A 19,593-nucleotide genomic window follows, 5' to 3' on the forward strand; every position below is an offset into this window, starting at 1 on the left:
GTCAGCGAACTGACTTCACCGCGCACCACACTACAGTACACGCGTTTTGTGTACTGTTACGGTTCAAATCGCTTTAACAGTTGTTCCTCACTGACTTACTTTAACAGTGGGGCTTTTACTGTCATGTCAATGTCTCTTCCTTGGTGTTAAGTCTACTTGGCTCAGTGTTCGAGTCATTGCTTCAATAATACATTGATTTTATATCGCGCTTATCTTGGACCCAAAGACGCTTCGGAAGTTAGTTTCTTATGTGTGTGTGCTTTTTGTGTTTTAGCCCTGATGTCATTGTCCTCTTGTGTTTCAGCCCTAATGACATTGTCCTCTTGTGTTTCAGCTCTGATGTCATTGTCCTCTTGTGTTTTAGCCCTAATGACATTGTCTTCTTGTGTTTCAGCTCTGATGTCATTGTCCTCTTGTGTTTTAGCCCTAATGACATTGTCCTCTTGTGTTTCAGCTCTGATGTCATTGTCCTCTTGTGTTTTAGCCCTGATGTCATTGTCCTCTTGTGTTTCAGCTCTGATGTCATTGTCGTCTTGTGTTTTAGCCCTAATGACATTGTCCTCTTGTGTTTCAGCTCTGATGTCATTGTCCTCTTGTGTTTTAGCCCTGATGTCATTGTCCTCTTGTGTTTTAGCCCTGATGTCATTGTCCTCTTGTGTTTTAGCCCTGATGTCATTGTCCTCTTGTGTTTCAGCTCTGTTGTCATTGTCCTCTTGTGTTTCAGCTCTGATGTCATTGTCCTCTTGTGTTTTAGCCCTGATGTCATTGTCCTCTTGTGTTTTAGCCCTGATGTCATTGTCCTCTTGTGTTTTAGCCCTGATGTCATTGTCCTCTTGTGTTTTAGCCCTGATGTCATTGTCCTCTTGTGTTTCAGCTCTGATGTCATTGTCCTCTTGTGTTTCAGCCCTGATGTCATTGTTCTCTTGTGTTTCAGCCCTGATGTCATTGTCCTCTTGTGTTTTAGCCCTGATGTCATTGTCCTCTTGTGTTTCAGCTCTGATGTCATTGTCCTCTTGTGTTTTAGCCCTGATGTCATTGTCCTCTTGTGTTTCAGCCCTGATGTCATTGTCCTCTTGTGTTTCAGCTCTGATGTCATTGTCCTCTTGTGTTTCAGCCCTGATGTCATTGTCCTCTTGTGTTTTAGCTCTGATGTCATTGTCCTCTTGTGTTTTAGCCCTGATGTCATTGTCCTCTTGTGTTTTAGCCCTGATGTCATTGTCCTCTTGTGTTTTAGCCCTGATGTCATTGTCCTCTTGTGTTTCAGCTCTGTTGTCATTGTCCTCTTGTGTTTCAGCTCTGATGTCATTGTCCTCTTGTGTTTTAGCCCTGATGTCATTGTCCTCTTGTGTTTTAGCCCTGATGTCATTGTCCTCTTGTGTTTTAGCCCTGATGTCATTGTCCTCTTGTGTTTTAGCCCTGATGTCATTGTCCTCTTGTGTTTTAGCCCTGATGTCAATGTCCTCTTGTGTTTCAGCTCTGATGTCATTGTCCTCTTGTGTTTTAGCCCTGATGTCATTGTCCTCTTGTGTTTCAGCCCTGAAGTCATTGTCCTCTTGTGTTTCAGCTCTGATGTCATTGTCCTCTTGTGTTTCAGCCCTGATGTCATTGTTCTCTTGTGTTTCAGCCCTGATGTCATTGTCCTCTTGTGTTTTAGCCCTGATGTCATTGTCCTCTTGTGTTTCAGCTCTGATGTCATTGTCCTCTTGTGTTTTAGCCCTGATGTCATTGTCCTCTTGTGTTTCAGCCCTGATGTCATTGTCCTCTTGTGTTTCAGCTCTGATGTCATTGTCCTCTTGTGTTTCAGCCCTGATGTCATTGTTCTCTTGTGTTTCAGCCCTGATGTCATTGTCCTCTTGTGTTTCAGCTCTGATGTGTATCGTGAAGCCAGACGGCCCTCCGCAGCTCTGTAAGACAGATGAGATCGGAGAGATAGTGTTGAACTCCAGGGCTGGAGGAACCATGTACTACGGCCTGCCTGGAGTCACCAAGAACACCTTTGAGGTCAGGAGAGGACTGTTTACTGAACTCTCTCATCAGGCCTCTGCGTCTCCGGCCGCAGTGTGGTGTACCGGCACGGTTGTGTAGACATCAACCTAAAAAACAGACCCCTCTGTCAGAGCGTTACACTTCTAAAAGCTCTACCCCACCTTTATTCTTCACTGGGCATGGTTGCCTATGGTCTCTCTACTCTTTAAACTGAGTTGAGGAGTTGTGTTGACCGTTAAAAGTGTTGTTTATGTGATGTTTTTGAAATGATGGTCATTATGAAATATATTTCCGTAAACCCCCTAACTGAACGCGTGTCCCTCTGTCTTCTGTTCAGGTGATTCCTGTCAATCAGGCTGGAGCTCCGTTGGGAGAGATCCTCTTCACTAGGACTGGCCTGCTGGGCTTCGTAGGGCCGGTAAGACCACATCGAGTCCCCCTTGGACTTGCCTCCAAATTGTAGGACTTGCCATACTGAGCTAGCCTGGGTGCCAGTCCTTTCTCTTGCCAAATCCTTATGGAATTGTCCTGCCGTACAGTCTGGCTGAATGATTAAAAAGTTCACACTTATAGTTTGCAGTGAGGCCAGACAGTTTGGCTTGACACCGATGGAGTTGGCAAGAGCACAAACAGATCTGGGACCAGGCTCTCTACTGATCTGGAGGAATAGAAGAAGAAAAAACCTGTCTATCTAGAATTGGCTTCTTTAGTCTGTCGATGTGCAGTAGGTGAAGATCTTCTCCCTCTCTCTCCACAGGGCAGTCTGGTCTTTGTAGTGGGAAAGAACGAGGGGCTCCTGACGGTCAGTGGTAGACGACACAATGCTGATGACCTGGTGGCCACCGCCCTGGCCGTGGAGCCTGTTAAAACTGTCTACCGGGGGAGGTGGGTGTCAGGGGACTCAGGTTTCTTGTGTGACATCCTGTGTTCAAGTGTGCCTTTGTAGAATTGTGGTTTGAGGAGGGAGGTGAGATATACAGAAGCCTCCGGGTCCTGTTGAGTAGGCACGACTCCGGAGGAAACGTTTTGGATCCGTTTCAAATGTAATCTCCGTGTTGTGCTGACCTTAAGTGACGTGTGAGGGCGGCGTGAGGGCGTGGTATGAAAGCGTGCCGTGCTGTGTGGGGTCGCGCTGTCCTTCCCCTCGGCACCGGGGCAGGATCACTGTGTTCTCTGTAACGGTGTTCCCTGATGTACTGTGTGTTGTGTTGTCAGAATACGTTGCTTTTGGTGTGTGTGTGTGTGATGGTAGTTCACAGGGTTGTGTGTTATTGCCGACTGACCCTCTCTCCCTCTCTCTAATCTCTCTCTCCCCTTGTGTAGGATCGCTGTGTTCTCAGTGACCGTGTTCTATGATGAGAGGATAGTGATTGTAGCTGAGCAGAGGCCTGACGCCAGTGAAGAGGACAGCTTCCAGTGGATGAGCAGAGTACTACAGGTATCCTGTCACATCACCTCCATGTCACCTATGCATTCATCTCGAATAGCATCTGTCGATGTGTCTTTCAGTTACAGTTAGATGGACGTATAGTTAGTACACCTAGCTAAACATAACACTTGTGCTGTGTTTTCCTCTGTAGGCAATAGACAGTATTCATCAGGTGGGTTTGTACTGTCTGGCCCTGGTGCCGGCCAACACGTTACCCAAGACCCCGCTGGGAGGGATCCACATCTCTGAGACCAAACAGAACTTCCTAGAGGGGAACCTGCACCCATGTAACATCCTCCTCTGTCCACACACCTGTGTCACCAACCTGCCCAAACCACGACAGAAACAACCAGGTAAAGACGATGGGCTGTCCTGAATGTTGGGGGAAGTTCGGTTCCCGTGATTCGGGATTGTAATCTCGCATCTTGAACTCTTGTCTGTTTGTATACAGAACAGGGCGACAACGATTGGCTCGCCTAATGTCTCAGTCTCTGTGCATCTCTGACTCTCCCATCCTCCTATCCTGTATAGTTGGTGTGGGCCCGGCCTCTATCATGGTTGGTAACCTGGTAGCGGGGAAGAGGATGGCCCAGGCTGCAGGCAGAGAGCTGGGAGTGCTGGAGGAAGAAGGCCTGGTCAGGAAGGTAAGACCTTAACGTACCTGGTGAGGCTTGTCCCTACTGTCTGTCTTCTCTCCTAAACAGACTTACGCCTGGAAGAAACCACATCACAACTGATTATACCAGCATTGACTAAACCGTATTGTTGTACGAGAGAGATTGGCCACGCAGGATCCTTATGTCTGGTATGGAGTCGGGGAGGGGTGACTATTGCTGGTTTCCTGTCCTAAGGTTGTGTTGTGTTCTGTCTCTACTGTCGGTGGCGCCGGTAGCTCTGTTCTTGGCCCACCATGATGGTAAGTCTACCGCTAGCTGAGCTGGGTGTTGCTTCTGCTCATGTTGCCTCTGTCAGATGTGCTGCTTTGCGCTGGTAGTCATTTGTGTGTACACCCTTGTGTTGAGAAGGGAATCAAGCTCAGCATGGTACCGTCCAGGGATCAACAGAGAACTCACTATATCGGTGTGTTTTTACTGTGGCTGCTAGCCTGCTACTGTAACTGTTCTCCCTCCCCAGTTACAGTGACCCTTAGCGTCCTGTTCTTGTACCCTGGTCTTTGGTTGTGTGATCGGCCCCTGAAAAGTCCTGAACTGAAATCGTAATATCAGTATTGAATGATCCTGACTGCTCACCCCCTCTCTCGGCTCTCTCTCTCTTCTATCTCTCCTCTCCTCTCCCTCGCTCTCTTTCTCCTCTCTCGCGCTCTCGCTCTCTCTCTCAGCACCAGTTTCTGTCTGAAGCCTTACAGTGGAGAGCCCAGACCGACCCTGACCACGTCCTCTATGTGCTGCTCAACGCTAAGGTACGACACACACATTCATGTTCACACGTTTTCTTTATGAGCTTCTAAGCATTAACATGGTCGTGTTAGGGAGGTCGTTTGGAACCGTGCTCGCTTGATGAGTAACGGCGTCTGGAAGATTTGCGGTGCCTTCAGCTCAGTGGGCTGACAGTCAGGTACAATGCAGGAGATCAGGGTTCGAACCCCGGTCAGTCACAATTGCTAGACTTTCCTGTGAATTTGAGCTGCAGCTGTTCTGTTGCATATGGTATCTGTTTCCCCACCTCCATCCTGCAGGGGGTAGCGGTGTGCACGGCCACGTGCAGTCAGCTGCATAAGAGAGCAGAGAAGATAACCTCAGCCCTGATGGAGAGAGGAGGCCTCAACACTGGAGACAACGTAGTGTTGCTATACCCCCCTGGTGAGGAGCTACACACACACACACCTGACTGCTGCGACTGCCCTTCCTCACCTCAATTAAATCTAGTCCTCAGAATAGTCAGTTATATGCTATTGTTAAAAGCCCCCACCCCCATCTCTCTCTCTCTCTCTCCCCAGGCATTGATCTGATAGCTGCGTTCTATGGCTGTCTGTACGCGGGGGTGATCCCTGTAACAGTGCGGCCCCCTCACCCCCAGAACCTGGCTGCTACCCTGCCCACCGTCCGCATGATCATCGACGTGAGTCAGCTACAGCCTTATAGCTTTATAAAAGATGCTTGGCCTCAATGAGCAACATCAAATGTAGACATGCATATAGTTGTACTATGAAAACTTTGGTGAGCGCTGAAATGATCTTGAAAAATGACCCCCCCATCTACTCTTAACGTCCCTGTCTCTGTCTGTGTTAAAGGTGAGTAAAGCAGCCTGTATCCTAACCACCCAGCCCCTTATGAGGATCCTCCGGTCCAGAGAGGCTGCTGCCAGCGTCAACGTCAAGACCTGGCCCACTATCATAGACACAGGTACTGATCTGAAATATTTGGTGGTAGCCTATTCAAAGCTCACCGCAAGGAGAGAAGTGAAGTGAAATGAATTTCAACAGCTTTTAATTGTGAGAGTCGTACCTTTTGAGATGGTCATGTCTTTTCCTAAGTTCAGTCTCCCGCTCCCTTTCTAGACGACCTCCCCAGGAGGCGGCCCCCCCAGCTCTACAAGCCCCCCACAGCAGAGATGCTGGCCTACCTGGACTTCAGTGTGTCCACCACAGGCATGCTGACTGGGGTCAAGGTAAGGGCTCTGCAGTAACATGAATAGACAAAAAGTATATTTGCTCAATGTCTATGTGCGCTTAAATACTGTATCCACTCGGAAAACACCACAGTAATTGTTTGCACATTTATATATTGAAATGCATCTCTCTCTTTTCTTTCTCTGTCTTCTGTCTCTCTCTCGCTCTCCCTTTTTTTGTCTCCGTCTGTGGTGTGTATGCGTCAGATGTCCCACTCGGCGGTCAGTACTCTGTGTCGCTCCATCAAGCTACAGTGTGAGCTCTACTCCTCACGCCAAATAGCCATCTGTCTGGACCCCTACTGCGGCCTGGGCTTTGTACAGTGGTGCCTCTCCAGGTAAGACCTGGCTTCAAATAGTGTGCATGTATATATAGAGTTGAAGTGGGAAGTTTACATACACCTTAGCCAAACTACTTAAACTCAGTGTTTCACAATACCTGACATTTAATCTTAGTAAACATTCCCTGTCTTAGGTCAGTTAGGATCACCACTTTATTTTAAGAATGTGAAATGTCAGAATAATAGTAGAGAGAATTATTTATTTCAGCTTTTATTTCTTTCATCACATTCCCAGTGGGTCAGAAGTTTACATACACTCAATTAGTATTTGGTAGCATTGGCTTTAAATTGTTTAACTTGGGTCAAACGTTTCGGGTAGCCTTCCACAAGCTTCCCACAATAAATTGGGTGAATTTTGGCCCATTCCTCCTGACAGAGCTGGTGTAACTGAGTCAGGTTTGTAGGCCTCCTTGCTCGCACACACTTTTTCAGTTCTGCCCAGAAACTTTCTATAGGATTGAGGTCAGGTTTTGTGATGGCCACTCCAATACCTTGACTTTGTTGTGCTTAAGCCATTTTGCCACAACTTTGGAAGTATGCTTGGGGTCATTGTCCATTTGGAAGACCCATTTACGACCAAGCTTTAACTTCCTGACTGATGTCTTGAGATGTTGCTTCAATTTATCCACATAATTTTCCTTCTCATGATGCCATCTATTTTGTGAAGTGCACCAGTCCCTCCTGCAGCAAAGCACCCGCACAACATGAGGCTGCCACCCCCGTGCTTCACGGTTGGGATGGTATTCTTCGGCTTGCAAGCCTCCCCCTTTTTCCTCCAAACATAACGATGGTCATTATGGCCAAACAGTTATATTTTTGTTTCATCAGACCAGAGGACATTTCTCCAAAAAGTACAATCTTTGTCACCATGTGCAGTTGCAAACCGTAGTCTGGCTTTTTTATGGCGGTTTTGGAGTAGTGGCTTCTTCCTTGCTGAGCGGCCTTTCACGTTATGTCGATTATAGGACTCGTTTTACTGTGGATATAGATACTTTTGAACCTGTTTCTTCCAGCATCTTCACAAGGTCATTTGCTGTTGTTCTGGGATTGATTTGCACTTTTCGCACCAAAGTACGTTCATCTCTGGGAGACAGAACGCGTCTCCTTCCTGAGCGGTATGACGGCTGCGTGGTCCCATGGTGTTTATACTTGCGTACTATTGTTTGTACAGATGAACGTGGTACCTTCAAGGGTTTGGAAATTGCTCCCAAGGATGAACCAGACCTGTGGCGGTCTACAATTATTTTTCTGAGGTCTTGGCTGATTTCTTTTGATTTTCCCATGATGTCAAGCAAAGAGGCACTGAGTTTGAAGTTAGGCCTTGAAATATCTCCACAGGTACACCTCCAATTGACTCAAATGATGTCAATTAGCCTATCAGAAGCTTCTAAAGCCATGACATAATTTTCTGGAATTTTCCAAGTTGTTTAAAGGCACAGTCAACTTAGTGTATGTAAACTTCTGACCCACTGGAATTGTGATATAGTGAATAATAAGTGAAATAATCTGTCTGTAAACAGTTGTTGGAAAAATGACTTGTCATGCACAAAGTAGATGTCCTAACCGACTTGCCAAAACTATAGTTTGTTAACAATACATTTGTGGAGTGGTTGAAAAACGAGTTTTAATGACTCCAAAGGACACCAATCAGAAGAAGAGACTTACTTGGGCCAAGAAACATAAGCAATGGACATTAGACCGGTAGAAATCTGTCCTTTGGTCTGATGAGTCCACATTTTAGATTTTTGGTTCAACCGCCGTGTCTTTGTGAAACAAAGAGTAGATGAACGGATGATCTCTGCATGTGTATTTCCCACCGTGAAGCATGGAGCTGGAGGTGTGATGGTGTGGGGGTGCTTTACTGGTGACACTGTCAGTGATGTATTTAGAATTCAAGGCACACTTAACCAGCATGGCTACCACAGCATTCTGCAGCGATACGCCATCCCATCTGGTTTGGGCTTAGTCCCACTATCATTTGTTTTTCAACACAACAATGACCCAACACACCCCCAGGCTGTGTAAGAGCTATTTGACCAAGAAGGTTGGACCGCAGAGTGAAGGAAAAGCAGCGAACAAGTGCTCAGCATATGTGGGAACTCTTTCAAGACTGTTGGAAAAGCATCCCAGGTGAAGCTTGTTGAGAGAATGCCAAGAGTGTGCAAAGCTGTCATCAATGCAAAGGGTGGCTAATTTGAAGATATAGAATATATTGTGATTTGTTTAACACTTTTTTTGGTTACTACATGATTCCATATGTGTTATTTCATTGTTTTGATGTCTTCACATTCACATTCTACAATGTAGAAAATAGTACAAATAACGAAACACCCTGGAATGTCCAAACCTGTGTGTGTGTGTGTGTGTGTGTGTGTGTGTGTGTGTGTGTGTGTGTGTGTGTGTGTGTGATATACACTGCTCAAAAAAATAAAGGGAACACTAAAATAACACATCCTAGATCTGAATGAATGAAATAATCTTATTAAATACTTTTTTCTTTACATAGTTGAATGTGCTGACAACAAAATCACACAAAAATAATCAATGGAAATCCAATTTGTCAACCCATGGAGGTCTGGATTTGGAGTCACACTCAAAATTAAAGTGGAAAACCACACTACAGGCTGATCCAACTTTGATGTAATGTCCTTAAAACAAGTCAAAATGAGGCTCAGTAGTGTGTGTGGCCTCCACGTGCCTGTATGACCTCCCTACAACGCCTGGGCATGCTCCTGATGAGGTGGCGGATGGTCTCCTGAGGGATCTCCTCCCAGACCTGGACTAAAGCATCCGCCAACTCCTGGACAGTCTGTGGTGCAACGTGGTGTTGGTGGATTGAGCGAGACATGATGTCCCAGATGTGCTCAATTGGATTCAGGTCTGGGGAACGGGCGGGCCAGTCCATAGCATCAATGCCTTCCTCTTGCAGGAACTGCTGACACACTCCAGCCACATGAGGTCTAGCATTGTCTTGCATTAGGAGGAACCCAGGGCCAACCGCACCAGCATATGGTCTCACAAGGGGTCTGAGGATCTCATCTCGGTATCTAATGGCAGTCAGGTTACCTCTGGCGAGCACATGGAGGGCTGTGCGGCCCCCCAAAGAAATGCCACCCCACACCATGACTGACCCACCGCCAAACCGGTCATGCTGGAGGATGTTGCAGGCAGCAGAACGTTCTCCACGGCGTCTCCAGACTCTGTCACGTCTGTCACATGTGCTCAGTGTGAACTTGCTTTCATCTGTGAAGAGCACAGGCCGCCAGTGGCGAATTTGCCAATCTTGGTGTTCTCTGGCAAATGCCAAACATCTTGCACGGTGTTGGGCTGTAAGCACAACCCCCACCTGTGGACGTCGGGGCCTCATACCACCCTCATGGAGTCTGTTTCTGACCGTTTGAGCAGACACATGCACATTTGTGGCCTGCTGGAGGTCATTTTGCAGGGCTCTGGCAGTGCTCCTCCTGCTCCTCCTTGCACAAAGGCGGGGGTAGCGGTCCTGCTGCTGGGTTGTTGGCCTCCTCCACGTTTCCTGATGTACTGGCCTGTCTCCTGGTAGCGCCTCCATGCTCTGGACACTACGCTGACAGACACAGCGAACCTTCTTGCCACAGCTCGCATTGATGTGCCATCTCCCATCTATCTCTGAACACCGTCCAGTTTTTATTTCTATTTGCCATATATTTTTCAACTGTGCTGTGATGTTTCACAAAGGTTCTGAACCTTTCTGTTCTCATAGTTTCTACAGATTGTAAATTAAACATGAAATATTTTGCTAAGAGTTGTTATATTATTGATCGATTGACTATGACTTTTCAAATCACCCAGCAGTGCTATTTGCATAGTTAGCTCCAAGTAAGTGTTGTAATTCTTCAGCCGTTCCTGAACCTGCGACCAAAAACAAGCTACATATGGACAGTACCAAAACAAGTGATCTAATGATTCTGTCTCTTCGCAGCAAGATCTGCAGAGCTGGGATGGTTGTATCCCCCATATATATATTCTATTGGTTGCAAGAATTTGGTATGATCATTTAAATAGAAAACTCTCAAGTTTTGAATCTGGCGTTGTTGTGCCATGGAATCAGTACATTGGAAATCTCTTCCCAGCTATTTGCAACCTCTATGGCACAGCTGTCCATTTTTTGGTCCTTAAATGAAATATAGTTCAAATAGTATTGGTTTTCTTTAAAATACTTGATCTGTGCTTGATTGAGCTTGTCTGGCTGGCTCAACGTAACCAATGGAATCGTGCAAACCCCGCCCATCCAGCTCTTCAGACAAGCCCAATCAAACGATCCAAGTACTTGAAAGACCGGCTGCTTCCATCCCAGTGAGTGTCTGTGTGTATGTAAGGTTGGGCATTGTAATAGCAAGATGATCAATTTCAGTATATATTCTAATTAAATACTCTACCGTTGGTGTGTCTAGTGTCTACTCAGGTCACCAGTCCATCCTGATCCCTCCTATGGAGTTGGAGCTGTCCTTGCCTCTGTGGCTGAGCACCCTGAGCCAGTATAAGATCAGAGACACCTTCTGTTCCTACTCTGTCATGGAGCTCTGCACCAAGGGCCTGGGAACGCAGACTGACGCACTCAAGGTGAGGGACACACACACACTTACCCTTTTCACACTACTGAGCTGAGCCGAGCCAAGTTGAGCTGTACTGATGATGGCCTGGTTGCAAATCCACCATAGTTGCTGAAACCGTGCTGGGATGGACAATATGAAAAATCAAACCATCTGAGCCAGAATATTACAATTTGGGTCATGAAAGGATACTTCTTAACCACCGCATGGCATCAGTGGCTGAATGTGTGTTTTGTCTGTTTCCGACCTGTGTGTATTTCTGTATTGCGATGTCACCTGTGTGTGTTTATATTTCCAGGCGCGGGGTGTGAACCTGTCGTGTGTGAGGAGCTGTGTGGTGATAGCAGAGGAGCGTCCCCGGCTGACCCTGACCCAGTCCTTCTCCAAGCTGTTTAAAGACCTGGGTCTCTCCCCCCGCGCGGTCAGCACAGCCTTCGGATCCAGGGTCAACCTAGCCATCTGCCTACAGGTGGGCCCCAGCACACACTCTTTCTCGCTCTCTGGCTCTCCCCATGTATGATGTCTAACCCTCTCATGTGCTCTCTATCTCCATGTACCTTCTCTTTCTTTCATTTTCTCTCTTTCTCTCCCTCCCTCCCTCCCTCTTTCGTTGAACTTCACCCCTGTCTCACACAACCACTCATTAGACTAAATATACAACCCCACACCTACTAATTTACTGCGTCATTAGGTCTATTTACAGGGGTTAACCTCAGGTAAACATACAGCTTAAAATGCTCTCTCTGTTTCTGTGCTAGGGAACTGCTGGACCAGACCCCTCCACCGTCTATGTAGACATGAAGTCCCTCCGCCATGACAGGTAAGACGAGGCATAGCTGTCATTTACTACAGCTCAGATGTTTTAACTGGTCGGGTCACGTTGACAGGAAAAACATGTGCCCTACACTGCCGAGCCAGAGACCATAGTAGAATGCAATTTACTAGTGTTTTGTGTTTCACTTTGTGTCGGAGACATTGCTAGTCTCATTCCCTGTCTGTCTTGTCCGTGTCTCTTCCAGGGTGAGGTTGGTGGAGCGAGGTGCCCCCCAGAGTCTTTCCCTCATGGAGTCAGGCACTGTAAGTATCCCTGGGGTTTCTGACAGTATGTGGCTGTGTCACTGTTGATCAGGGTAGCTAAGTGGTCAGGTTACACATGCTGTCCTGTCATCATGTTCAGTCATCGAGCTACTGTACTGAAGAACCAGTGGACTTGTTCAAAAACATTGTTGAGATTGATGAAACTGTGGGGTTGTCTGTTAACCTTAACCCAAACCTCTTGTCTCCAGATTCTGCCAGGGGTGAGGGTGATCATCGTGAACCCAGAGACCAGGGGACCGCTGGGGGATTCCCATCTTGGAGAGGTGAGTTGGCAGACAGACACTAGAGTTGAAGGCATGGCAGCGTTGAAGAATGGCTGAAAATGGTGTTATTGCATTGAGTATTGCACAGAGGATTCCACCCAGTTTCTTGTCCTTTTTTAAATTAATCCACTATCCGTTCAAATCCCATCCCCCATTTCCTTGCCTTTCACTTTGCTTTCTTTTTTCTACCTCCTTTGCATATTTCCCTCTCCCTCTCTCTGTTTAGATCTGGGTTCAGAGTCCCCACAGTTCCAGTGGCTACTACACCATCTATGGAGAGGAGAGCTTGCAGGCGGACCACTTCAACACGCGGCTGAGCTTCGGGGAGCCCCATACCCTGTGGGCCAGGACGGGATACCTGGGCTTTGTCAAGAGGACCGAGCTACTGGGGTCAACCGGAGGTTAAGGACTCTTCTAATGTAACCATCCTAGCATTGAGCATGTTATGGACTCTCCCAAGTCAGATATCTTTCTTGGGATTGTGGCGATTCTCACCCTGGGCGTCGGTTTGCTACACTAAACCGATCTGAGAAGTTCCGCTTAGTCGTGCAAGGCGTGTTTAGTCAGTTGATCGATCATTCAGTTATGAAGGATTATAGCGCTTTCCAACCAGAACCATCTTTTTTCCCCCCCTTCTTAGATCGGCATGACGCCCTGTTTGTGGTGGGCCAGTTGGATGAGACGTTGGAGCTCAGGGGGCTTCGCTACCACCCCATCGACATCGAGACCTCTGTGTCCCGGGCACACCGCAGCATCGCTGAGAGGTACGATACACACCGTTCTGTTGTCTGCTCAGACACACACGGTAAATGCACGCTGACGGGTGTTGTCACACACAGTACCTACATGCTTCACAGAGTGTGTATACTGTGTATATATACACCGCAGAATCACTGAGATGTAAGATGGGTGCACACATACATGCACAGCGTACAGCACTATGATATAGACACATGTATAGCTGCTGTCTCTGGGTGGCACCAATAGCACACACAGTTCAATGAATGGGCTGAATGTGATTGTGGTGACTGTTTGTGGCTGCCTTTGGTCTGAGTACGAGTCACACCGATTGGATTATGCACACAGATGAAAGTTAGGATCCCGAAGCTGTAACTCACACTGTTTTGAAGCTGACTGTTGTACCTGATGTGTGACTGTTGTGGTCGCCGTCTCTCTTGTCTCCCAGAGCTGTGTTTGACAGTGACATATATTTTTGCTATAAACCCACAATACCATGCTCTAAGCCAGTGGTTCTCAAAGTGGGCGTCTCAACCCCCCTCAAGGAGGATTTGGGGGGGTCGCAAGTGTGAATACATATTTTTCATACATACACTACCGTTCAGAAGTTTGGGGTCACTTAGAAATGTCCTTGTGTTTGAAAAAAAATAACACTTTTGTTGATTTAAAATAACATCAAATTGATCAGAAAAACAGTGTAGACATTGTTAATGTTGTAAATGACTATTGTAGCTGGAAACGGTTGATTTTTAATGGAATATCTACATAGGCGTACAGAGGCCCATTATCAGCAACCATCACTCCTGTGTTCCAATGGCATGTTGTGTTAGCTAATCCAAGTTGATCATTTTAAAAGGTTAATTGATCATTGGAAAACCCTTTTTGCAATTGTTAGCATAGCTGAAAACTGTTGTTCTGATTAAAGAAGCAATAAAACTGGCCGCCTTTAGACCCACTGGCTCCAGGTCATCTTTAAGTCTTTGCCTTATCTCAGCTCACTAGTCACCATAACACCCACTCGTAGCACGCGCTCCAGCAGGTCTATCTCACTGGTCATCCCAAAGCCAACACCTCCTTTGGCCGCCTTTCCTTCCAGTTCTCTGCTGCCGTTGACTGGAACGAACTGCAAAAATCGCTGAAGCTGAAGACTTATATCTCCCTCACTAACTTTAAACATCAGCTATCTGAGCAGCTAACCGATCGCTGCAGCTGTACATAGTCCATCTTTAAATAGCCCACCCAATCTACCTACCTCATCCCCATATTGTTTTTATTTACTTTGCTGCTCTTTTGCACACCAGTATCACTACTTACACACCATCATCTGCTCATCATCATCTGCTCATCTATCACTCCAGTGTTAATCTGCTCAATTGTAATTACTTTGCTACTATGGCCTATTTATTGCCTTACCTCCTCATGCCATTTGCACACACTGTATAGAAACTTTTTTTCCCCCCCTCCTATTGTGTTGACTGTACGCTTGTTTATCCCATGTGTAACTCTGTGTTGTTGTATGTGTCGAACTGCTTTGCTTTATCTTGGCCAGGTCGCAGTTGCAAATGAGAACTTGTTCTCAACTAGTCTACCTGGTTAAATAAAGGTGTAATAAATACAAATAAAATAGACATTTGTGAGGAATAAAAGGGCTCCACAGTTGTCAACGAGTATCTGCGGGCAGGCGGCCGTCCAAAGTGATAGCACACGGTGCAGACGGAACCTGCTTTCCATCCGATCCTGCGACCTCCGCTATGTTCAGATAGCCTGTATAATTCTGCTTCCTCTGGACTCCAGAGGAGGGACATGATATCCCTAGTTGATATTGGCTGCTAACATGAATGACTTTCAGCTAAAAATGCAGGTATAAAACGCAGTTTATTTCTGTATCTTGCGTTTTGAAAATGCATCGCAATTTATGGCTGTAATGACAGGCTACATTTCCGCAGCGATTGAGCGTGGGTGTGTGGCAAGCTTTGAACTACAGCGGGTCGTGGGTCAAAAGGTGTGAGAACCGCTGCTCTAAACCACTGAGCCATTGGAACCACAGTTGAAAGTTAAACTTGAATAGTGACTGACTATTTGTGCATGTCTGTCTCTCTGTCTGTCTCCCAGTGCTGTGTTCACATGGACCAACCTCCTGGTTGTAGTGGCTGAGCTGGCCGGGTCGGAGCAGGAGGCCCTGGACTTGGTGCCTCTGGTGACCAACGTAGTTCTGGAGGAGCACCACCTGATCGTGGGGGTGGTGGTCGTCGTGGACCCGGGCGTCATCCCCATCAACTCCCGGGGAGAGAAGCAGAGGATGCACCTCCGGGACTCGTTCCTGGCCGACCAGCTGGACCCCATCTACGTGGCCTATAACATGTGAGATGTGAGGAGGAGGGCCAGACAGGAGGGCCGGACACACTGGGGTGAAGGCTGACTATGGGGGTCCACTGGAGTAAAGGCTGACTATGGGGGTCCACTGGAGTGAAGGCTGACTATGGGGGTCCACTGGAGTAAAGGCTGACTATGGGGGTCCACTGGAGTGAAGGCTGACTATGGGGGTCCACTGGAGTGAAGGCTGGCTATGGGGGTCCACTGGAGTGAAGGCTGGCTATGGGGGTCCACTGGAGTGAAAGCTGGCTATGGGGGTCCACTGGAGTGAAGGCTGGCTATGGGGGTCCACTAGAGTGAAAGCTGGCTATGGGGGTCCACTAGAGTGAAGGCTGGCTATGGGGGTCCACTGGGGTGGAGACGAGGGTGTGTAGAGGCTCTAAGAATGAGTTGATGGACAGAGAGAGAGGAGAGAGGCGGGGGTGTGGGATGGATTGCTCCTCCTGAGAACGGACCTCTCACATTCACTCATCTGTCAGTGGGACAGCGTGGCAGAACAGGAGTGGCGATGGTGAATGGGCTTGGACTTAGTTTAGCCACCCTGTTACACTGTCTTCTGCCTAAGTGCGTGCTCTCTCTCTCTCTCTTGGCCAGAGTCTACTCTACTATGTTTGTTGAGGTTTTGGGTGGGAGTGAAGCTACAGCATGTCCGTCTGCATGGGGTTGAGCTGCTTCTTACCGGTGCTTATCCAACCACTCCTCACCTCTCTCTGACAGAGGAGGAATAGGATTGGTTACTTCTCTTTGATTGACATTTAGGTCCACCTATCAAGGAGACGTTTGCCAATACCCTCATCCACTCTCTCTCCCCTCTTCTCTCCCGACTACTCCGATCAATGATTTTATCCCCAGAAATAATGATTTTTGTGCATCTTGTTTTGTAGAGGGAGACAAAAACTGTAGAGATTTGTTTATCGTCTCAATCCATTCCATGGTTTGTTTTTAGTTCAGCCTGTACCTTGCGCTCTCCTTTCACCTGAGGGGTCCACAGTCCGTCATGTTTGTCAGGATGGGACCGTGGAGCCAATGAGACGAGCTGGAAGCTTCCCCCCCCCCCCCCCCCCCATGCACTTTAACCTTTCCTTGTCCTTCCATAACCTGTCCTGTCTCTCTTAGCCTGGTCTCAGATCTGTTTATGCCGTCTTGCCAACTCCTCATGTGACAATGACCGTAGGAGTTGGAAAGACAGTGCAAACAGATCTGAGACCAGGCTCAGTGTGTGTCCCAAATGGCACCCTATTCCCTATATAGTGCATATATGTCCCCTGGGTAGTCGATGTGAAACTGACTTCCTCTAACCACCATTTTTCATGATACAATTCAGATCAACAACTATTCAAACAATACAATACCGCCAGCAAGTACAGCTCACTTCAGGCAAACAAATGCCTGCACCTCTATCGCGGCACTTACTTTCAGAGCTGCGATCGATCGGTCATCGTACGTTTCTGTCCCCGCACATCTCTAGGTTTGTTTTAACGGCTCACTGCTATGTTACGAGCTTTCAGACTTGCTGGAAGAAATCCCTTTTAAAACCCACTTTGAATTGGTATGGAACGAAAAAGGATGTGCAACAAACATATCAGCAGCAAACTGAACCAACAAAACGGACAAGCTGTTTATTTCTGGACAATATTCAAAGTCCTTGGATGTATGAGCGGGAATGACAGTGATCTCATCGATCGTGTATAGAAAAGGAACTCCTGTTTAACTGTAACGCTATTCACCGGGCTTACGGTTATATGTCTGCGCGGCCACAAGACAAGGTAAACTGGTGTAGATATTTACCTTTAAACATCTGTATTCACTATAGTGCACCATACAGTAATGAATTGTAAATAATCATTATTTAAATAGCAAGCAAACACAATACTGGTAATATGGAACAATTGACTTCTGATAAACTGATTATCTTATTGGCTGATATCACGGAGGCTCCTATACTGAGTCAATATATCTTAGCTTGAATAAGTATCAGTCAGTCAGTCGACTGCTAGCCTCTGTCACGGGCTTTCAACAAGCGAAGCCTGGCGTCCAACAAGCGAAGCCTGGCGTCCAACAAGCGAAGCCTGGCGTCCAAAAGGCTAGTCAATTGCTAAGCTTGTTTCTTTGTTCTGTACTGTCCATTGAGCCACAAAGGGCATCTTCAACTCTGACTAACTTCACGAGGCTACATCGGGGTTATCACGAGACTGCTGCCCTGTGCCTTTCTATTGTGTTAACATGAAACGTAACATCTTCAGAAATCAACGACTTGGTGTATTACCAAAACAGTTTGCAGTGGGTATAAGATGAGAACAAATTCTTGCCTTATAAAACCTGTGGAACTTTTAACATTTTAGTTTTTATTTGTCAAAGGCTTTCATTTTATTGCTGTGCTTGTGATGAATAGAAAAGGGATTGCGGAGGGTAAGGTTGAGATGTTGACTGTATAGCATAGTGTATATTTTAGAGGTCAAAAACTGTATAACTGGTGTTACTGTGTACATTGACATGATGAACTTATTCTTTATGTTGATAAAACTTGACTGATCTTTCATACTTGACAGCCAATTTCTGCATTACTGACATAAAAATAGGCTAAGTAACAAATTGCAAAATTCAAAAAAGTATCTTATGGTTTGGCAGGTGGTAACAATTTGCACTTTCCCATATCGTGTGTGTGTGTGTGTGTGTGTGTGTGTATGGTTTAAATGGTGACATTGTTTGTCTTTTCTTGTGCAAAAAGTTTCATTGCCCTTTTTAATTAAATGAACATCAAAATATTGAACAATATTTTAGTTCCAGATTGGCTTTTTTTTGTCAAATTCACTGTACTACAATTTATATAGGTTGATCAACCACTTTTTTTTATCTAAATGAGACATTATTGATTTAAATGTAATTCTAATGGTTTTTCATGCAAGATTTTATGTTCTCTTTCTCATGAACTCTTCTTTCAACGATCCTACATTAACAGCACAACTCCGTTGCAAAACTAAAGCCTTGTTTGATTTGGAAGTAGTTTAGACTACTTGAATGACAGACAAACATTGTAATTTATAAGTCCATCTCTTGAGTGAAGTTGAAATTGAATGGTTCATAAATAAATGTATTGAACTTGGACTATTCTGTGGTATTTGGATTTTTTTGCAAGTTGCTACTGTATAATTACACATTTGCATGTTTTAAACATCTCATCTTACAGTGGTGTGACCATAGAACTAGAATGAGCCACGGTGAGAAGTTCCAAGCCCATTCTACTCATTTTATTTCTATGGGTGGGACAACATGTTGCCCTGCCATGTATTCAACACACATTGGTGCTATCCAAAACTGGAAAGGGTGAATAGTTTAAAAAAAAATCTGCCCATGCATAAGCCATCAGAATTGCAAACATTTCCTATTTAATTTTTTTATACTGTGCCAATTGTAGTACAATTTAAAACAATGAAGGATGTTATAATCTTTTAGAGTCAGTATTGAAAGCACAAAATGTACTGTACTTTTGTAGTGATAAAAAAAGATCTTTCAGATAAATGTTTCTTTGTTAACCTCGAGGCTTGAGGTCTGTTCACTATGCATAAACGCTATGCATCAGTGGTGCAACTTAAGATGCCTTTGGGAAACCGGGCCCTGCTCTGTGATCTGTAAAGCCACTAGTCTATTTTCAGTTGCTTGTCTCTGCCCACTTGGTGTCTGATTGGTGTGATGACCTGTCAGTAATTTCATTTTTAACATCAACAGCCCATCCACTTCTGATTTTTATTTTTTTTGGGGGGGGGGCTCATTCGCTGAATGCCCAATAGTGTTGAACCGAGATGCTGTGGCGAAGACAAGTGAAAAGAGAACTGTAAAAAGAGACTACAAAGCCACAGTGCAGCAGCCCATTATTACAGAGAAAAGTTACATCTCTCCACCAGGGGTCAGCCAACCCTCTTTCTCAGCTGAATTTTCTAGTCGTTTCTAGATGTCTACAGTGGTTGCTCCATCTCCTGGCTTATCTTCATCTCTTCACAACTTCAGCCAAGTTACATTTTGTATGAATATACAGTACCAGTCAAGTTTGGACACACCTACTCATTCAAGGATTTTTCTTTATTTTTACTATTTTCTACATTGTAGAATAATAGTGAAGACATGACAATTATGAAATAACACATATGGAA

At 46.0% G+C, this 19,593-nt stretch overlaps 1 protein-coding gene across 3 annotated transcripts in view; it reads left to right on the forward strand.

Annotated features, from left to right (window-relative positions):
* Positions 1–18,550, forward strand: part of LOC115167795 (disco-interacting protein 2 homolog B-A) — an 83,658-nt gene extending 65,108 nt beyond the window's left edge. For 2 of the 3 annotated variants that reach the window (XM_029722405.1, XM_029722407.1), the window contains 20 exons: positions 1,865–2,001; positions 2,324–2,404; positions 2,744–2,871; positions 3,310–3,424; positions 3,567–3,768; positions 3,947–4,059; positions 4,755–4,835; positions 5,112–5,235; positions 5,373–5,494; positions 5,667–5,778; positions 5,934–6,043; positions 6,251–6,381; positions 10,815–10,983; positions 11,272–11,442; positions 11,732–11,793; positions 11,993–12,050; positions 12,260–12,334; positions 12,561–12,735; positions 12,975–13,098; positions 15,185–18,550. In XM_029722405.1, coding sequence (XP_029578265.1) covers positions 1,865–2,001; positions 2,324–2,404; positions 2,744–2,871; positions 3,310–3,424; positions 3,567–3,768; positions 3,947–4,059; positions 4,755–4,835; positions 5,112–5,235; positions 5,373–5,494; positions 5,667–5,778; positions 5,934–6,043; positions 6,251–6,381; positions 10,815–10,983; positions 11,272–11,442; positions 11,732–11,793; positions 11,993–12,050; positions 12,260–12,334; positions 12,561–12,735; positions 12,975–13,098; positions 15,185–15,437 — 2,543 coding nt within the window. In that variant the 3' untranslated portion in view covers positions 15,438–18,550. The remainder of the gene's footprint in view (positions 1–1,864; positions 2,002–2,323; positions 2,405–2,743; positions 2,872–3,309; positions 3,425–3,566; positions 3,769–3,946; positions 4,060–4,754; positions 4,836–5,111; positions 5,236–5,372; positions 5,495–5,666; positions 5,779–5,933; positions 6,044–6,250; positions 6,382–10,814; positions 10,984–11,271; positions 11,443–11,731; positions 11,794–11,992; positions 12,051–12,259; positions 12,335–12,560; positions 12,736–12,974; positions 13,099–15,184) is intronic. The other variant, XM_029722406.1, reaches the window with a different exon arrangement.
* Positions 18,551–19,593: the final 1,043 nt, after the last annotated feature.

This window comes from Salmo trutta, chromosome 30, assembly GCF_901001165.1.
Source record: "Salmo trutta chromosome 30, fSalTru1.1, whole genome shotgun sequence".
NCBI classification, from domain to species: domain Eukaryota; kingdom Metazoa; phylum Chordata; class Actinopteri; order Salmoniformes; family Salmonidae; genus Salmo; species Salmo trutta.